Source organism: Pelecanus crispus, chromosome 3, assembly GCF_030463565.1.
Source record: "Pelecanus crispus isolate bPelCri1 chromosome 3, bPelCri1.pri, whole genome shotgun sequence".
Taxonomy (NCBI): domain Eukaryota; kingdom Metazoa; phylum Chordata; class Aves; order Pelecaniformes; family Pelecanidae; genus Pelecanus; species Pelecanus crispus.
Genome location: NC_134645.1, coordinates 658,539 through 676,618, shown reverse-complemented (window position 1 = coordinate 676,618; position 18,080 = coordinate 658,539). Strand labels below are relative to the sequence as shown.

Below are 18,080 nucleotides of genomic sequence, written 5' to 3'. Positions count from 1 at the left end.
CGCGCTTGCTAACGAGGCTCGGATGTCTCCACTCTAACAGGTGTCGACTCATTAGTGCAATGCGAAACAGGGCTCTTGGGGCAGATACCATGGCAGCTGATGTGTGAAATTGTGGGATAAGGTGACATACTAGTATTGCTAAGGTGTTTCATCAAAAGGCCAAAGTGTGAGAAATCACATCCTCGCTAATATTGCAGCACGCCTGTGCGCTAAAAGCAGGATTTGGATTTCAGAATCTCATTAGCTTTTTTTCAGTGAGCATGTATTGAAAATATGGAGCTCTTTTGGTAATACAGAACTTCTTACTAAATGTCAACACTAATAGAAATGTGATTCTAAATGATTAAATTAGTGAAGGATAAGTAAAATAGCAAATCAGCGATGGGATGCAAAAAAAGGGTAAAGTCTGGCAATCCTGGGAAAAACAGGAAAGCTTTGTTGTACCTGAAGCACCAGTTCGGGGGAGACCTTTCTGTCCGTTTTGGCCAAGTGCTTTTACTGCTGCTCCTGACATTTGCGTGGCTGAGCGGGTGGCCCTGCACAGGAACACAGCCCTCTTGTATTTCAGCAGGACTGGAATGGTGAGCCTAGCCACGCTCTTTCCATTGTCCCTCAAAGAGTTTACAGCCATTAATTTTCTGACATCTCGTTAAAAAAGCCTGATCAACCTGATCATTGATCCAAAGCTTAAAGTGCTAATACGAAATGAAAACTCAGCTTTCCATGAGAGGAAAAAAACCCCAAACCAAGACCACCCTCCATTTCTCCTAGAAGCATAAAACTTAGCATGCATTGTGTTTTTGACATTAGACAAGGTTATATAGGAGTAGTCAATGCATTTATAGCTCATGCCATGTGGCTTTTGATGGTTTCATAGAAGTAGGAATCTCTCTACGCATTTTCATTATGTATACAGTCAGTTTGAGTGCATTGTGCTGTCCCTTGTGTCACACAAGCAGCTAATAGTAGTGCTGGATTAGTGCTTAAAACTTTAACTCAGCTTTTCTTTTGGTTGTTCTGTATTTTTTATTGACACTGAATCGCTGGTAGTTGGATTGTGTAATGACAGAGGAGGTATTAAAAATGTAGAATATGCTTAGGAGCCGGGCCAGGCCCCTGCTGGAGGAGAAGCTCAGCCTCAGAAAAAGAGCAGAGCAACACAGCAGCAAAAAGCATAGACAATTAAGTGTCTGTAAGTTGCGGCTTTAATGCTGCTTCTGCTGTAGTTGCAAAGGCCAAGCTGCCAGGACGTGTTCCTTGCATTGTGAATACAGCACATCTGGTATTTACGGTCGTAGACACTAGCCTCATAGCTTATGCCACTTGCATAGTTTTACAAAGAAAATGGTTTTGTTTACTTTTCCTTCGTTAGGCTCCTCGTTCAGAAGCTCATGCCATCCTTGGTTCTCTTGTTTGCTTTCCAAATATCTACCAAGAAATCCCACTCTTGCGGCCCATTTCAGAAGCCGGTGATATCATCGCAGGAACAGCAGATGTGAAGGTGAAGTCACATTTTATTAGCAAATCCTTATGTAACCTAACATATCTCTACTATATAGTCACTTCATTTTTACTGTGCACTGTTCGTTTAAAAAATAAACCCCTTCTCCTCCAAACCCCACAACTGCACACGTTATATGTACTTATTTGATAAGCATTGCTTTGCTTAACATGCACCATAAAATTAACAAAGCTAGATACTGCAAATTACATTTTATTTTCAAGGATAGTGAACTGGCTATGATCAAATGCGATGTTTTCCAGCCAGATGCCTGTCAGATCAATTCATTAAATTATGTTGGTGGTATTATTTAAAGTGTCCGTTCGTTGTATCTGTGTATCTTAGCTTGTCCTGTAAGAGATGTGGGGTGTGCATAAGGGGAGATATTTTTTGCCTTATTGGTATTACAGTAAAATATTAAGAAAATTCCACTATTAGAACCGTCAACTTACGTGAATGGTTTTTCCCTGAGAATTAGTTTCAGTGGGACACCCCAAGACATGAATTGCTTTGCGGGATGGGAAGCTTTTTAATTTAATGACCTTCACAGCAATAGTCTTGGTGGGGAAAAAAAATCACACACGCCGTCCCATAAAGACCCAACAAAGGTGACCTGGAGCATCACTTGCAGGTGAAACCTGTCTAAAAGGTTGCCCTCAAACAAGCCTCTGTTGCTTTTTGATAAACTTGAGGCACCACGCTGATCCACTGCACAAAGTTAGGTAAAGCTGGGGAGGAATCTCTGAATTCTTTGTGTGGCCCAAGGAGGTAGAACTGGAGAGAATGCAAAACCCTTAGCACATTTGGCTCCTGTTCTTGCTTTCTTCATCAGGCCTCAGAGTCATTGGAGGTGTGTTAAAACAGTCTCGATTTTAAAAGTGTCTTTTCTGTAGTAAAAAATACACTAAATTTTTCAAAACATGGCTTGCTTAGAACTTAAACACTATAGTTTGTATTATCAAGTGATCACCACTCATCATTAGTAAATACCTATCAACTCTGAAAATGAATTGATTTCCATCTTGATGCCTGTACGTGATTTTAACTTGATTAGATTTATCCACAAGGGCCTATATATTTGAGCTGTAATCAGTAAGTATTTCTCCCTTGACAAAATAAAATTGGCATGTAGTAAAAATGCTTTAAGAATAGACTGAGAATGGAAGTTATTTCACTTGTAACTATGTCAAAATTAAACAACTTCAAGTGGATGTATGAAAAAGATGCTTATTCTAATTTATTTTATTATTTCAGTGCTACCTCATAAATATTTTATTGAAGAATGCTACAGAGGAGCCAAGTGAAGCTGCAAGGTAAAATATTGAGTAAAAACGGGAAGGTCTGTCTTGCTACTGATTTTTTTTTTGGTGCTTGTACAGCTGAGTTGTTACTCCTGCCTTGTGGTTTGATCCTATTTGGATGAGTTATTCACTTTAGCCCTATTGAGATGAGGTTCACTCCACGCCATGAAGGTGTTGACCTGTTGTGTGACCTGGGAGAGGGAAAAGACAGATTGCACCTTTGTGCATTTCTTTCTTTTTTTTGCTAAATATTCTTCTAAAACTTCTGACAAAACCACTTTTTCTTTTAAAAAAGATGCATAGCCATTTGTGGCCTTGGAGTTTGGATATGCGAAGAACTAACGCAGTGCACAAACCATCCCCAAGTGAAGGAGGCCATCAATGTCATAGGTGTGACACTGAAGGTATTGCTATGACAGTCTCTGTAGTCAATAAACATTGGGGGGGGGGGGGAAGTTTTTTCTTTTTTCTTTTTTTTTTTTTTTTTTTAAATACTTGCTGGTTATATGGAGCACAGTCTCCTCGTTTCTCTTTTCATTGCTTAAAGCACTGACAGGATGCTGCTTAACACACAACTGCTCAGGACTTTTTGCAGAGTGCTAGCGATATGACGTTGGCCATCTTCAAAAAGATGTCTCCCAGTTCTGAACCCCTGCGTGTAATGAGTAGCTCATTATGTTCTGTGAGCATGGTTCAGACCCTTGTGGCTCCTGTGAAGTTGCCAAGGAGTATATGCGCAGTTCTTCAGTGTCACCAAGGTGGTATCCTGTACAAAAGTGCAAAATATTTGCAAAAATAGCACGTGATTATGTACCTAAAGACCCTTTCCACAACAGACCAAATTACGATTACATGGATATTGTCAAGCCTGCTCTTTCCTAATGCTGACAGTGTGATTTTGCAACAATAACATTTTTTATTGTTTGTGTAGATGCAAAATATTTTAAAATGTAGAAAAACTGAATGCATTGTATTGTATCTGGATATTTTATTTGGCTTTTAATCATCCTTTCTTTTCTTCCAGTTTTCTAATAAACTGGTAGCTCAGGTAGCCTGTGATGTTCTTCAGCTGCTGGTTTCTTATTGGCAAAAGCTTCAGAAGTACGAATCCTCTCTGTCCAGAAAAATTACTGAAGTATGTCAGTTTCTTTAAAATGTTTTTATGGAAATTGTATGCAAAATTGTCTTAATTCCTTAATGCCTTACTTGAGCTACTGTAACTGTGACTCTGTGTTAACTTTTTCTTTCTTCTGCAATTATTGTTAGGAGATGTATTTGCTGTAGCCCTAGGACCAGTGTACATCTGTCATTTGTAGTGGCTTATTTCCAAAATCCTCAGTAAAACTTTTCGTTTCACTTGGACATTGATTTACAAGGGCTGTTAGATGTTCCTAAGAGAATTTAATCTTTTTCATAGCCTCCTCAAATGAAGTTCATGTGCTGTCTTTGTAGCGAAAGAAGCTAACTGTCTTTCTGGAATTTTTCTGTTTATTTCAATGTAGATTCTTGTGGCCACTATTGCATTTCTTTTGCCGAGTGCCGAATACTCCTCTGTGGAAGCAGATAAAAAGGTACGTCACGGAAAAGAGCAGTGTCCATTCTTTCTTTGTGCTGTTCAAGATCGTTATTAAATCAAGTTGCTTGGAACCAGAGTCATATTTTAAACTTTCAAACTCATACCTTTAAGTTTGGATGAATTTAATAGAATATATCTGTGTTACATGTTTTTGTTTAGTTTATAGTTTCACTGCTGCTTTGCTTGTTGGATTGGTGTATGGCATTACCTATGAAAATGCTCCTGGAGCCGGTGTCTGCTGGTGTTCTTGAAGATCAACATGCATCCAAAGCTCCTTTACTGGACTATATTTACAGAGTGAGTATGAGGAATGAACGTGATTTATTGTGTCTAGATGTTTAAAGAGGCATTTTGCAGATCCTGTTAGGCACAGAAGCATGTTTAGCAAGCTGTAGAAAATCATGAATTCTCGCAGTGTGGGCAGAAGTTGTACAGATGAGAAGTTAAAAAGTAAAATGTTAAGATGTTAAGATCAGAGATGTAGAATAGACAGAGGATGGTGAAGAGAGAAGGGTAAACTGCTTAAAGCAACGAGCCAGGGAAAATAATCTTTGCAGAAATATTTGAATTATTTGAAATGGGCTGTTAAAATACAAAATAAGTCCTGAAGTGAGCTTTTAAAGTCCAAAATAAGTGCTGACGAAGAGTGTTATTTTAAAAATGCTGTATTTAGACATAGATGTGTTTTGTAACATGTCCTGGCTTTCACAATGTAAAAATTATGGTGGGTCACTCCTCATTGAATGTGCTTAAGTGGGTACTGTAATGTATTTTTTTATTATTCCTTCTTCAGTGCCGTGCTTGTCTACTTGCAGGTTCTGCACTGTTGTGTGAATGGCTCCAGCACGTATACTCAGCAAAGCCATTACGTGCTGAGTCTGGCGGATCTCTCGTCCAGTGATTACGACCCATTTTTGCCACTGGGGAACGTCAAGAGCTCTGAGCCAGCCCAGTGCCACTCCTCCGTGGATTTGGGCAACCTGCTCACTGTTGCCGAAGGTAAGAGAGTTCACAGCGTGCTGAGGGCTGGGCATGTCAACGTTCAGCAGCTAGGAGATAAAGCTTTCCAGGTTACATCTCTTCCCTGAAAATGTGCTTCTCCTTACCGCGCGTAGCAACTATTCCTTGAAAAATGGGCAGCGCCCTGGTTTTAATGAATTTCAGTTGTCTCTGTAATAGGATGTTCGAGTTTCTTGCTGACGTTGATCTTTACGAAGATCACAGGAGAAAGAAAATTACATTAAGGTGCTGTATAGCGAGAAATTGTGCAGAGATAGGATAGTCCAAGAAGCTGGTTTTACCTTTGGGTACTACTTATAATTTAGCATATAGAATTAATTCAACAAATAAAATAAGCCCCAAACCAAACTTCTTGCAGAAGCATACAGCTGTCCTTGAATTTTTCAGTAGAAATGACCCCATTGTAATAGATAATTTGCTTGTTCTGAGTGATTTGAGAAGAACATGTATGATTTGGACCAAATTCCGCATCTGCATAAATATGCCATTCCTGTTGATTCGCAACCTACCTGTGTCTAAAGTGAAAAGAGATTATTTGGATCTAGGTACATTATGTTACTGACTTTTTAAAGTCAACTTAAATGTATGCATCCAAACATACAAAATAATTTATCTCTAAGTGATTTATCATAGAGGTCATCTTTATTTCAAACACTTGTTAAAAATAACCTCTAAAACAATGCCCATTCAACTATGAATTAAGTCAATTCTAAGTAATTTCATGTATTAATATTCATTAACATTTCTGCAGAAGAATCAAAAGTACAGATGCAATACGAAGTTGTGTGAGATACTCTTGGACTGGCAGTGATGCTTTAAAAGAGTATTTTCAGGTTTTGATACTGTACTATTTTTCAGTCCTACAGCTTATTTTCTTTGGTTTTGTGTATGTACTTTTAGTTTTAACAAAAAGGTTAAAACCACTAAAACCTATTCTACACAGATTTCTTGCCAAGTAGGACGTGTAGTGAATAGCAGAAAGATAAGTTATGTGTCAGGTACATTTGTTGTTTTGGGTAGAACGAGATGTTTCTCATGTTGGATATGTTAGTGCCCTACGAGTTCTTTGCTTTGCTTGTTTTTCAAAAAGATTAATTCAGAGATTTACTACTGGGGGATTCAGGAAAAGAATAAAGAGCCTTTTTTATGAGAGGAGGCTGAAGAATTTTGGCTTTTGGGGGCTAGCAAAAGGCTGAAAAGGGATATACCTGTTGTTTAAAAGTACATTAGAAGGTATAAATACCAAGGAAAGAGGAAAATGCTATAAATTAAACAAAAATAGTTTTAAACTGAATATGAACAAAAACTGGAAATTAGAAGGCTTCTGGCTATAAAAGGGGTAATATTTCGGAATAACATTCCAGCAGAAGTGGAGGCACAGTGTATCTCTGAGCACCACCAGTTTATGAAATAACTGATGTATTTGCCTGCGCTGAGGGCAATGTCTTGAGATCCAGAAAGTCTCTTCCTGCCTCGTGCAGCAAACTTTACCACCATGCTGCTAAAGATCGAGAAGCATTGGTTTTTAATTGCATCTCTGGTTTACCTTTGCTTCTCGTGCCCTGTCCCGCTCTTGCTGCGATTGCTGTGGGGATGGCTGTGGGAATACAGGCGGTAAGGAGAAACGCCTTCCCTGCCGGATGAAACCGTAATGACAGCGGGTGCTGTGGGATCGGTGTGCGGGACTTTTGGCAGGGTGGATGGATTCCTGGATGTGACTGTAGGATAAATGTCAAAGGGCACGTGGTAAAATAAAATGAAGTGTGTGACAGTTAGAATTTCTTGGAAGGTGACTGTGAATATCTTCTTGAACAGGAAGGATTAGGAGGACAACTAAGGCAAGCCTCTCAAATATGACAGAAATTTGCAGATGCTCTTTTCAATTACCTATTGCTGCTCTTATTAATCTATTATCTTTTCATTGATCATTTTAGAAAAAAGGCGGAGGAACTTAGAATTGATACCTTTAACGGCACGGATGGTTATGACTCACCTGGTGAATCACCTGAGCCACTACCCGCTCAGTGGAGGCCCTGCCATTCTCCACAGTCTCCTCAGCGAGAACCACGACAACTCCTACGTGGAGTCCTCCGAGCTGTCCTCAGAAGTCTTCCGCAGTCCCAACCTGCAGCTCTTCGTGTTTAACGACAGTACTCTCATATCTTACCTCCAAATCCCCGCAGAGAAGACGACAGGCACTGAACCGGCAGCACCCCCCTCAGACGTAAGGGTAATTGTCAGAGATATCTCAGGGAAATACTCTTGGGATGGCAGAATATTGTACGGACCTTTGGAGGGCTGCCTTCCACGGCAGAGCGCAGCGAACACGTTTGTGATCTCGGGCAACCCTGAGCACCATTTTGTTTCCCAGAAAGACATTTCTCAGGTGGAAGAAGGAGAAGATGCTCTTGACCAGTTGCTGGAAAAGATTGGTAACACCAGTCCTGAATGCCTTTTACATCCCCAGCGAAAGCTGAATGAGCCATCGCCGCCACCCGTCGGTGTGAGCTGCGACCAAGAGAATGCAATCACTGAAGCCCTGATGAGGCAGAGCGCCCAGGAAAAAGAGTATATATTTAAATGCAGCTCAGACTTCAGTATGAAGGTGGCCCGTCAAGAAGAACCATGTCCTGCTGAACCTCAAGCGTCCTTTTATTTCTGTCGGCTGTTGCTAAATGACTTGGGAATGAACTCCTGGGACAGAAGGTAGGAAGAGAGGATTCAGAACGTGTTTACAGTACTCTGACTCCTCTCACTTCTACCCCCAAACTACCCATAGCTGGGTGGTGCTCAGAGCATACTTTTGAACTTTTACGTATACCTGCTTCAGTGATTATTTTAAATACACATCTGCAGATTGTTTGTAATAATAATAATTTTAAAACTTTGAATCATGCTAATTGGTTTCCCTTCTCTTAGGTATTTGAATGAAAAATACGTGTCTGTACTGTGTTGCATTTTCCTTCAAATCTTTTTTTATATATTTATAGAAAAAGCTTTCATCTTCTTAAGAAAAATTCAAAATTACTGCGAGAACTGAAAAATCTGGATTCCCGCCAATGGTAGGTAATGTTTACTAAACACACCATTGATACGGTTAGTATTTCTAAAGAAAGAATAAGTACGTCACCAAAACCAAAAAGTCATTAAAATTGCATGTGCTAGCAGTACAAACATTTGTATGAAAAATGGATTGTTTGTTTCTAAAGACTTCTGTAGCCTGGATGGACAAGCTATTTTCGCTGGTACTATATATGTTAAATTCAGTAGCAAATAATAAGACACAGCAACCTATTTCCTGTTTTCTTTAGAGGGGAGGGGAGGGAAGAAGTTCCAAAATTTTTGTGACCTTGGCTCAACTCGCACAAAGGACTGTTTTCTGCAGGATGATCCCTGTGTCAAGAGCAGTATTTTAAGGGGTAATCTCCGTACAACTACTCTACAGCTAGGTAGTGGCAGAATAGAGTTCTGAATATTCTGTTTTATTTTTCATTACTTGACATACAGCTATTTGAAAAACGTCTGCAGCATTAGAGAGTTCTGATTTTCTGGTATCCCAACAATTTTCATACCAAATCCACTCAGCTTGTTTTCAAAGCAGCCAACTGTCACTGTCAGCCTTATAAAACTCAACCCAGGATCTGAAAGTCAATAACGCTTTTTCTTTCTCGTATATCATCACCCTATAATTAAAATTCTGTAGGTCAAATTATGCTCCCGTTAACACCTGTGCAATTTTACTGTCTTTGGCAAGGTTGCACAGATGTAAGCGATTAACCCTGTAATTGGAACTTGGGCATCAATTCTTTTGCTGATGCACAGAAGGAATAGACTTGGCTCCGCTCTCTGAAGTGTGGTGTCTCTGCAGTGTGGTCATGGGGGAAAAAAATGAGTGAAAATACATTTCCGCAACTGAAATTGAGCTATGTATTTGTGTGCATAAAAGAAATGGGCATATAGAGTTAAACATGGTCACCTGTTCATAGCTTTTGAGTGCACGTGATGCTAAAAAAATCATTGTGAGCTAAAACTTGTTTAACTTTCATTTCTTCTTATATCTAATTACAGCCGTGAAACTCACAAGATTGCAGTGTTTTACATTGCAGAAGGACAGGAGGACAAATGTTCAATACTGTCCAACGCAAGGGGAAGCCAGGCATATGAAGATTTTGTTGCTGGACTGGGCTGGGAGGTAATAGTCATAAATTTAGGCAAGCTAGCATACGTTGCTTTTCATACATCTTCAGATCAAGTAAGCTGGTTAAAATAGGTAAATGGGAAACAAACTGCTTATATGTGCGTATTTTTTAATTCTCAAAAAAGAAAGATAAATTTTAATACACACTAATATTTAGCAGTACTTAAAAGATCACCTTTTTAGCAGAATTCTGTAAATCCACATGCTACTTCTGGATCAACACATCCTTCCTGTTTCTGATGGACAGGCGGTGCTGCAGTGGACACTTCTGCTTTCCGCATCGCTAAGAGCTGTAGCATGACGCTACCTTCATTTTAGCTCCTTTTAGCTCTTCACGTGGTCAGACCACTGACCCAGCCACGTGACTGCTTTATGAAGGACAAAAACATTTGGCTTCAGTTTGCATTGTTGAAGTGGTGTGTCAGTAACCTAAATGACATGAACATTTAGGTTTTTTGGAAATACATAGTAGCTGCATTTCATGTTTAAGGATTTAAGTGACATAAGGTCTACCAGGAGAGGTAGCATCCTCAGACTGATGCAGTTGGGAAAATAAACAAGCTTTGGACACAGGCTTGTCTTCAGCAAGGCATTTCTTTTGAGTAATCTTCTAGAGTAATTTCTTCTGAGGTTTTTGTACAAATCTTCAGTTTCTTTCGCAGTTTTTCTGATTGTTTTCACTTTCTGTGCCCTTCATTTCTCACCGTGTATGCTTTGAGTGGGCGTGCTAAGCCATGCGTAGCCCTTGGAGCAGCTGCGCATGACAGGATGCTTTTGCTTCCTTGCTGTCATTTGCTGGAAGGAAGGTAAACTAGCCATACAGAGAAATGACTCAGTGCCTAGTTAAGAGATGTTTACTTTCACTAAATGTCAAATACAGGAATGGGAAACACAGATCTAATGCAAAGATCACAAGCCTGTAGGGGAGGACTTCTCTTTCTCTGGGATGGCTACAGAATTCCAGAGTGACAAATTCACCAAGTCTTGATATATAAATAAATACTCATTATTCATCAGTCTTTTCAGATTTCTTCTAATTATGACTTTCAATCAATCAGGTTGATCTTTCAACACACGGTGGGTTTATGGGCGGCCTGCAGCGCAATGGCAGCACAGGACAAACAGCACCCTATTACGCTACCTCTACCGTTGAAATAATTTTTCATGTGTCTACAAGAATGCCATCAGATTCAGATGATTCACTGACCAAAAAGGTAAATGATTTGCTGTGTATTTCAAAATGTTGTCTGTAGTGTTCAAGTGCTTAAACTGAAACCAGATTGTGCTAACTGGTCCTAGCAGGCCGTCTTTGCTGTGCCACATGGTGCTCTGCAGCTAGATTATCTGAATTAAATGGCATCTAAATTCTGGATTCTGAAACACAATTAACATTTCCATGGTAGCCTCAAATACCACCATTAGTAATAATATTAGCAATGATTTCATTTGTATATTGTCTGCCTGCCAAAACTGTTGTAGTTTGGTAGAACAAAACAACCAAATGCAGCATAATAAAACCTTACAGATGAATCGTCCAGCGTGTAACAGAAAAGAAAAGAAGTGAAAGAGAAGTGACAAGCATAGTACCAAAAGCAGCCAGCTGATATTTAAAGCCATTATCCAGTTATTCACAATTCTGACAAGCAGACTCTGCTTCAAAGATGGCCAGAACCCAGCCCAAAATTTTGTTGGTATCAGTACTTAATCATTTGTCTTTCCTAGCAAGGAGTGGTTTGAGATTATGGTGCTTGCCAACTGCTGCTTAGAGTCAAAGAAGATTTTAGGTGCATACCGAATCTTTGCCTTTTTAATTAGGATTGGCAACTTGTCCTACCTAGCTTGTTAATGTGTGTTAATAATGCTACTACAGCCGTCCAGTCTACCATGTGATGCTATTGTGCTCTGAAAATTATCTATAAATATGTCACTGGGTGATTGTATTTGTTGTCCAGTGAGTTTCAAAATAACATGTGCTTTTCCTTGAAATAAAAAGGTGGAATTTCTGATTACCAGTCCTGAAAACTTGCCCAGCATTTAATAGTAAAGCTAGATCCTTTCTTTTTCATTGTGATATCTGTCATTTTAAAAAAAAAGTCAACAAAATGACATGTTTCTCTTTATGTATGCAACTCATTATCTTCGTATTAGTGGATTTACGTGGTTATGGAAAAAAAAGTAATCTGAGTACTTCAGGGTAGAGAAGTAGGGCTGTGGTACAAATGAAGAGTCTGTATAGTCGCTATCAATTTACCAAGGTAGAACTATCTGTATTTTTATTGTTCCTGGCCAGTATTTATCTAGCTGCTAGTTTAAAAACTCCAGTGATGAATGCTTTACAGTTTCCCTAGGCAACATATTCCTATGCTCCATTTCTTGTACCATGAGAAAATTTCTTGTAGCATCTACTTTGCTTCATTTTCAGCCCATTTATTCTTACCCCATTCCACAGGGATATGGAGAACAGATCATTTTGCAGCAGACTTACTCATGTTTGAGAACTGCTACCATGTCTTTCCCAGTCTTATTTTTCCTACACAAGTTGTGGTCGTTTAGTCTAATCTTCCCTTTGTAAGTCATAGCTCCTGGATTTTATGGAAGCATAGCAAAGGCAGTGAAATATCGTCTAGCTGTTGAGTAATACATCACCTGGGAGAGGAGAGAGCACAGTCTGACAGAGCTACCACAAGAGGAAAAATGGGTTTTAATTGCAAACAGTCTATTATACTAATTCTCCTAATTCCCACCCACGTTAGGGATTAACACAGACATTGAGAGAGTCTGGTTATTCTATTTAATTGTCTTCCCTGTGTTTGCTTTAAGAGAAATTCTTCTTTGTGAGAAAGAAAAAGCAAAAGCATTTAGTAGTTGCCAGCCTCTGAGTCTTGAAGTGCTAGGAAACAAGGCCAGCTCCAGTACATATTATCCACAGAAAATACCGCAAAGTAATTGCTTTAAGACTTTTAAAAAAACCCTTAAATCTGCTATAGGAATGGAACCCTGCAGGGATCAAACTGTGTATTCCTGTAAAGAAGGACAAAGCTCTGAGCAACCTAATGGACCTCGGGAGCTGGCCACGCTGTAAGCGGTGGGTTGGACCAGATGACTTCCAGAAGTCTTTTTTTAACATATAATCTTCCGTGGTTCCATGCTTCTACACAGAACAGTTTCGTTTAATTTGTCACAGCTGTTTTGTAAGCAAGCATGTATTTCTGTGCAAATTAGCATAGACTTCTTCACAAATTTTACAAAACTGCAGCTAAGACTAGAGGCAAGGTGCATTTCGGAAGCACCATAAAATTTCTGGAAGACTGGTAGTTCTCTAACTCTTTGCAAAATGCTGATGGACGAACGAGCCTGCATTTAAAACCAGTGTTTTGAGCGTGAGTGTATATCCAAACCATTTCTAAAGGCAATACTAAACATCCTGCAAGAACCCTTATAACCTACAGGTGTCAATTCCTTGACGTTTCACTTGTGAACCTTAGCTGTGGAGGCCCCATCCTGAAATACGTAAAGGCAAGTCCATCGGTGCTTTAGCAAGGAAACTCCTCAGTCCGCAGAAGTCCCATGTTGATTTTGGCAGCCTTTGCATGTGCAGACCACAACTGGTGTGCGTGCTTGAAAAGAAACATGTGCCTGCCTGCAACATACTCGTAAACAAGAGGGAAATATATTTATTTCCCCCACCTGTTGATAACTGCGCTTCTGAATTCTGCAGTACCTGGTTAAGAGTCGTGATCAAATGTAACGTTGCTTCTGAGATTGTGGTAACTCTCAAGATCATCACAAGCATTTTAATACTTGCTCACTGAACAGCTAGTGCATGCTGGGCTTAAGTCCTCACTGCAGATTATTGGGGCAGTATGTCCAGATTAAAAAGATTATTTTGTATTTATTACTTCTGTCCGTTAATGCCTCTTTTTCATAGCGGTGTGTGTGAGGGGAAGGCAGGTTACAATGCTGTCATTCAGTACCTGCTCCGTTTTAATGTTTGCTGTGATAGAGCGATATACGGTGTTAGAGGACGATATTACCGGGAGGAAAAATTTTATCATGTTTCCAATCAGGATGCAATGAGGGCCACAACTTTTTTCTTGCATCCCCCCTGCTTCTGTCAGATAGGGTTGCGTGGATACTATCTGGAATCTAAGGCCCCCCTTATCTCTGAAATCTTTATGTCATTTCTGTGGTTTCTTCTCTGCTTATTTTGCCTACAGACAGGCAAAAAGAATTCAATACCAATCAGTGTGCTTGGCTCACAAGCTCCAGAGCTGAACAGAAGGTCTTACCACCTGCTGGCCAAGGAAGTAGTACAGCAGGCCATAAATTCTGTGGGCTGGGGAATTAAGCAGATGCAGTAATTTTACTTAAATATGTTATTATGGTTCTTTATTTTTACTGAACACAAGAGGATAAATTCATTTCTGGTATAAATTCACAAGAACAAGTGCACTTCCACTGAGGATGAATTTGGCCCCTTATTTTTGTGCAGTACAGTTGTAATTTGCAGTTGTATTCCTTTATCTGGCATATATGCTGACATATTACATCGCTCATTCGGGGGAGGAAAAAAAAGAAAAAAAAACCTCTCCAAATAAGTCTTAGCCCTGAAAGAAATCTTTTCTAGTGGAATAATCAAAATTCAGCTGATATCTTTTGCTGCTGTAAGGTTCAGCATCAGTGGTTCTAAACTTTTTTTTAATCTGGCTGTCTTGTGGCAAGAATGAAAATCAATCATAGTAACAGCATCCTACCTTCCCCTGTCTTGTTCTACATAAATTGTACCTAATGGTTTAAAAATGAGCTGTAGAATTTTTAAGTGATTTATTCCATCTTCTCCATTGTCATAGCAGAACTTTTTCAATTCAGAAATCTGGTTGCAACCCCATACTGAACTCTTGCTCCTTCGCTGCAGAAATTTGTTAGCTAGAGCTAGATTAGATTTTTAGCAGCTAATCTAACTGCTGTAGGGGTTTGCAAAGTGGGGACAGAGCTGTGCTATTGGATTTGTCCAATTCATTTGACTCCAGGACTATAATTGCACTTATGTCTTACAAGGCTTTTATAGCCTAGGGCTGGCGAGCAGCAGAAAAACAAATTGGCAGTGATACAGTAAGAGTGAAAGGGAATGAAAGGCGCACATTATCAGTCTCCAGGCAGCACTGTTCTGGCAGGAAGTTTCCCGGTTAATTTACAAATAAAACTTAGATTTTAGGATGGGTACACTGTCAGCCAGACAATGGGGATGTCAGGCCCGACTGTTACTTAGCAAAAGTAGCAGCCATGCCTCCCCAAAAGCAGAAATTCTTCAGTCAAACAGACGACTCCTCTCTGGAGCCAGCTGGCTGTGTAATGCAATTAGCAGGGAAAGGAGGTCAGGCCATTAGGTGTGTACCGTGACCGGTGTCAGCGGCGGCGTGTTGCCTGGCAGGCAGCGCGCAGCCCAGCCGAGGCTGGGAGCCTTGAAAACTGTTTGCTCAAGCGAAGGGGAGCGGCGGCGCTCGGCGAGCCTCCCAGCGCGGAGCCCGGCCGCGCGGCTTCTGGAGCTGCCGGCTGCGCTCCGGCACCCGCATTAGGGCTGAGGAAACGCAGAGCCGACATGCTTAGCAACGGCGTGGCGCACGTCGGAAGCTATACATTGACCCAGCTTCCAGGCGCTGGCTGCCCGGCGTAGCTGAGACGTCAGGCCGTGGCTGTGTCTGAGCGTGTGCAGCTGAGGACGTGCATATTTTGTTCGTGTTAGCGAAACTGCTTTTATGTGCAGGCTAGAAACTCACGCACTGTCGGCTCACTCGGGGAGGAGAAGCGATTGCAGCTTCAGGAGCTGCCTTCCCTGACCATTTGTAGAGAGATCGTTCCAGTCAGCGGTAAACTTAAACCTGACTACTTGTGGTTGAGCTGCTCTGTTCTTTGGTTTTGCTTTTCAATATACATCTTCTTTCCTGGCTGCTCTTTTTTAATGTAGGCTTTTTCTTTTTTTTTCCGCACCCCTAAACTGCCTGGAGAGCATTAGCGTGGGACTCTGGCTCCAAATGCATCGTCTGTGTTGCTTTGGACTTCCAAGCAAAACTTGCTTATGTCCTTCAGGGTACCGAGTCTACCCCACAGCTCATTTTTTGAAGGAGCGATACAGGAAAAGAGCAGCTGGTTTGTTGTCACTGATAAGATTATTATTTTAATAATCTTTTTTATCAGTGAAATGGTCTTTCAAGAACAAATATTTTGATTAATACCGATTTTATATTTGTAACATACCTTATAAATGCGATGATTAACAACGTATGACTTCAAAACAATGACAGGTAGTAACTCAAGCTTTAAAATGAGTTACTGGCATGCGATGAAGACTGTAGCAAAGGCAGTAATTTATTATCACAGGGTGTTTGCAAGATTTTGAGCTCATAGCCGTCACTTCCTGTCTCAAACAAGCACAGCAAGCTGCGGTTGAGCTAACTTCTCCCTGTATACTGAATTTTGTTCTCTTGGATGTGATATAAGTACAAAGTGTTTTGGGATTCCTCAGTATGGAAAGTATTTGATTATTATCAGAATAGTTCCTTGTGATTTAAAAAGGGTCTCTTAAGCAGTATTTGGACGTATTTTGATTACTGTTTGTATAGCGGTACATGCTATTTATCACTCCAAAAGCCATAGGAGGCAAGGCAGTACAGAGCCTTTTCTTCACGGTTCGTTTCTGTAGCAGGAAGAGCTGTGTTCAGTTTGTGAATGGCCCTGTGCAACTGGACAATTGCATCACCGTACAGAATTCTGTTTCCGTATTTATTTGTTGGGCTTTTTAAAGCAGAGGTTGCTAAATACCACTGTTGTGGGCTTCCTCTGTGTTGCGGAGCTGGTGCCAGAACTCACTCTGGTATCGGGATGCGTTGGGTTCAGCCTGATAAATCGTGGGCCCTGCTTACAAATACGTTGCCGTTGGGCTGCTCTGAATACAGCTGCTGGGAGCTGGGTCCTTCCGTCGCGCAGCTTTCAGAGAAAATTACAGCTCAGCTTCGCCTGTGCGCGGAGTAGCCTTGCCAAACGCTTAGGTCCTCAGTGTGTAGGACCTGTTGTGCACGAAGTCTTGTAGCCAGACAGATTTTTTGGTTTTTTAAGACTAAACTTTACATCTTGCTTTGCATTGCTTTTAAGGTGACCTAGCTGCATCTGTTCACAGAAAGTGAAATCAGGATTTTGTCGTGCATGTAAATTACTGCTTGGTTTTCTGTGTATCGGTCTGCACTGTGATATTATCAACATAAGTATTTTCTTGGATGTTGCTTTATTTTTACTGAGCAAGTAAGAAAAGATAAGAGAACGCACAGAAGTCAGGGTGACGTTGAGAATAGTAATTTGTACTGATTTTTGTACATGTAAGAAGCTGTAGTAATAGTATTGTTAATGTTTCCATGTTTTTATAAGACACAAATGGTTCCTATTGTCTTCAAACAGAACTAAAAATGTCTTTTATTCGTAGGCATACATAAAATACAACTCTGTCTTCTGTTTCATTTAAAATAAAGTGAGAATCTAAGTCGCTTTATGAACTTAACTTTATTTTACTCTGCTAGATTACAAGCTGTAAGCAGAGTTTATAGTTTTAACTTTCAGATTTCCAAAATGTATTACGTTTTTGCCACGTTTCCCTTACAACTGGGGTACAGCCTGCCACCCAGTATGTAGGAGTGAAAGTCTGTGCTTTTAAAGGTGCTGCCTGGTTCTGAAGAGGGAAAATTCAGTGGTACCGTATAGGCTGATACAAGGCGTGTTGAAATTTCTTAGTTGTTATTTACCAATGAAAATCACTACCTTTTTTTTCTTTTTTCTTTTTTCCCCCCCTGCACAGAGACAGTGAAGAAGGCAGAGCTACGTTTTGGCTTCTTTGTTAGGTCTATTGTGCACATTGTTCCCGGGGCAAGCACCAAATTGGGGGGGGTGGTCTTTCAAGCTTTAAGTGGGACTTAAATTCTCTCTGTGCTTTGGGCTGGCATTCTGCATGTGGATTAAATTTTAACTTTAAAGCTTACGGTTGAAACTATTGTGTGTAGCTTGTACATGATTGCCAAATATTTTTTGCCATCTGTTAGATCACCTCCGGTTCCTCCAATAACAAAGCAAACACACAGGCTTTCAGATGCATTTTGTATATGCCACATTTAAATTTTATCCATATTGTATGCAACTCTGCTCCAAATAAAAAGGTGACTCCCACAGTATTTCCCGTTCTTGTCTAATTCACATTGCCCAGATATTTTGCTTATGTTTTCAAACAAAAGTCCTCTCCAGACAGAGTCAGCAGGGAGATATTTGCAATATAATAAATTTGGTAGTAGTGCCTCATGATGGAAAGTTTCTTGACACCCTGAGTCAAGGCATTTCATATTTCTGTGACAGCTACCTTATTTTAGCTGGAATATGATGTTCTGTTGGTTAACGTTTTGTTCTAGTAATTCAGATTTCCATCTTAAATTATTGTAGGTAATGTAC

At 40.2% G+C, this 18,080-nt stretch overlaps 1 protein-coding gene across 1 annotated transcript in view; it reads left to right on the top strand.

The window, feature by feature from the left end:
* RALGAPA2 (Ral GTPase activating protein catalytic subunit alpha 2) overlaps nucleotides 1-18,080 on the top strand; it is a 135,769-nt gene that overhangs the window by 63,068 nt on the left and 54,621 nt on the right. Inside the window, exons 25-35 of the mRNA XM_075708597.1 lie at nucleotides 1,373-1,501; nucleotides 2,756-2,814; nucleotides 3,098-3,206; nucleotides 3,827-3,937; nucleotides 4,305-4,373; nucleotides 4,538-4,675; nucleotides 5,194-5,377; nucleotides 7,333-8,104; nucleotides 8,389-8,460; nucleotides 9,467-9,590; nucleotides 10,655-10,810. Coding sequence (XP_075564712.1) covers nucleotides 1,373-1,501; nucleotides 2,756-2,814; nucleotides 3,098-3,206; nucleotides 3,827-3,937; nucleotides 4,305-4,373; nucleotides 4,538-4,675; nucleotides 5,194-5,377; nucleotides 7,333-8,104; nucleotides 8,389-8,460; nucleotides 9,467-9,590; nucleotides 10,655-10,810 — 1,923 coding nt within the window. The remainder of the gene's footprint in view (nucleotides 1-1,372; nucleotides 1,502-2,755; nucleotides 2,815-3,097; nucleotides 3,207-3,826; nucleotides 3,938-4,304; nucleotides 4,374-4,537; nucleotides 4,676-5,193; nucleotides 5,378-7,332; nucleotides 8,105-8,388; nucleotides 8,461-9,466; nucleotides 9,591-10,654; nucleotides 10,811-18,080) is intronic.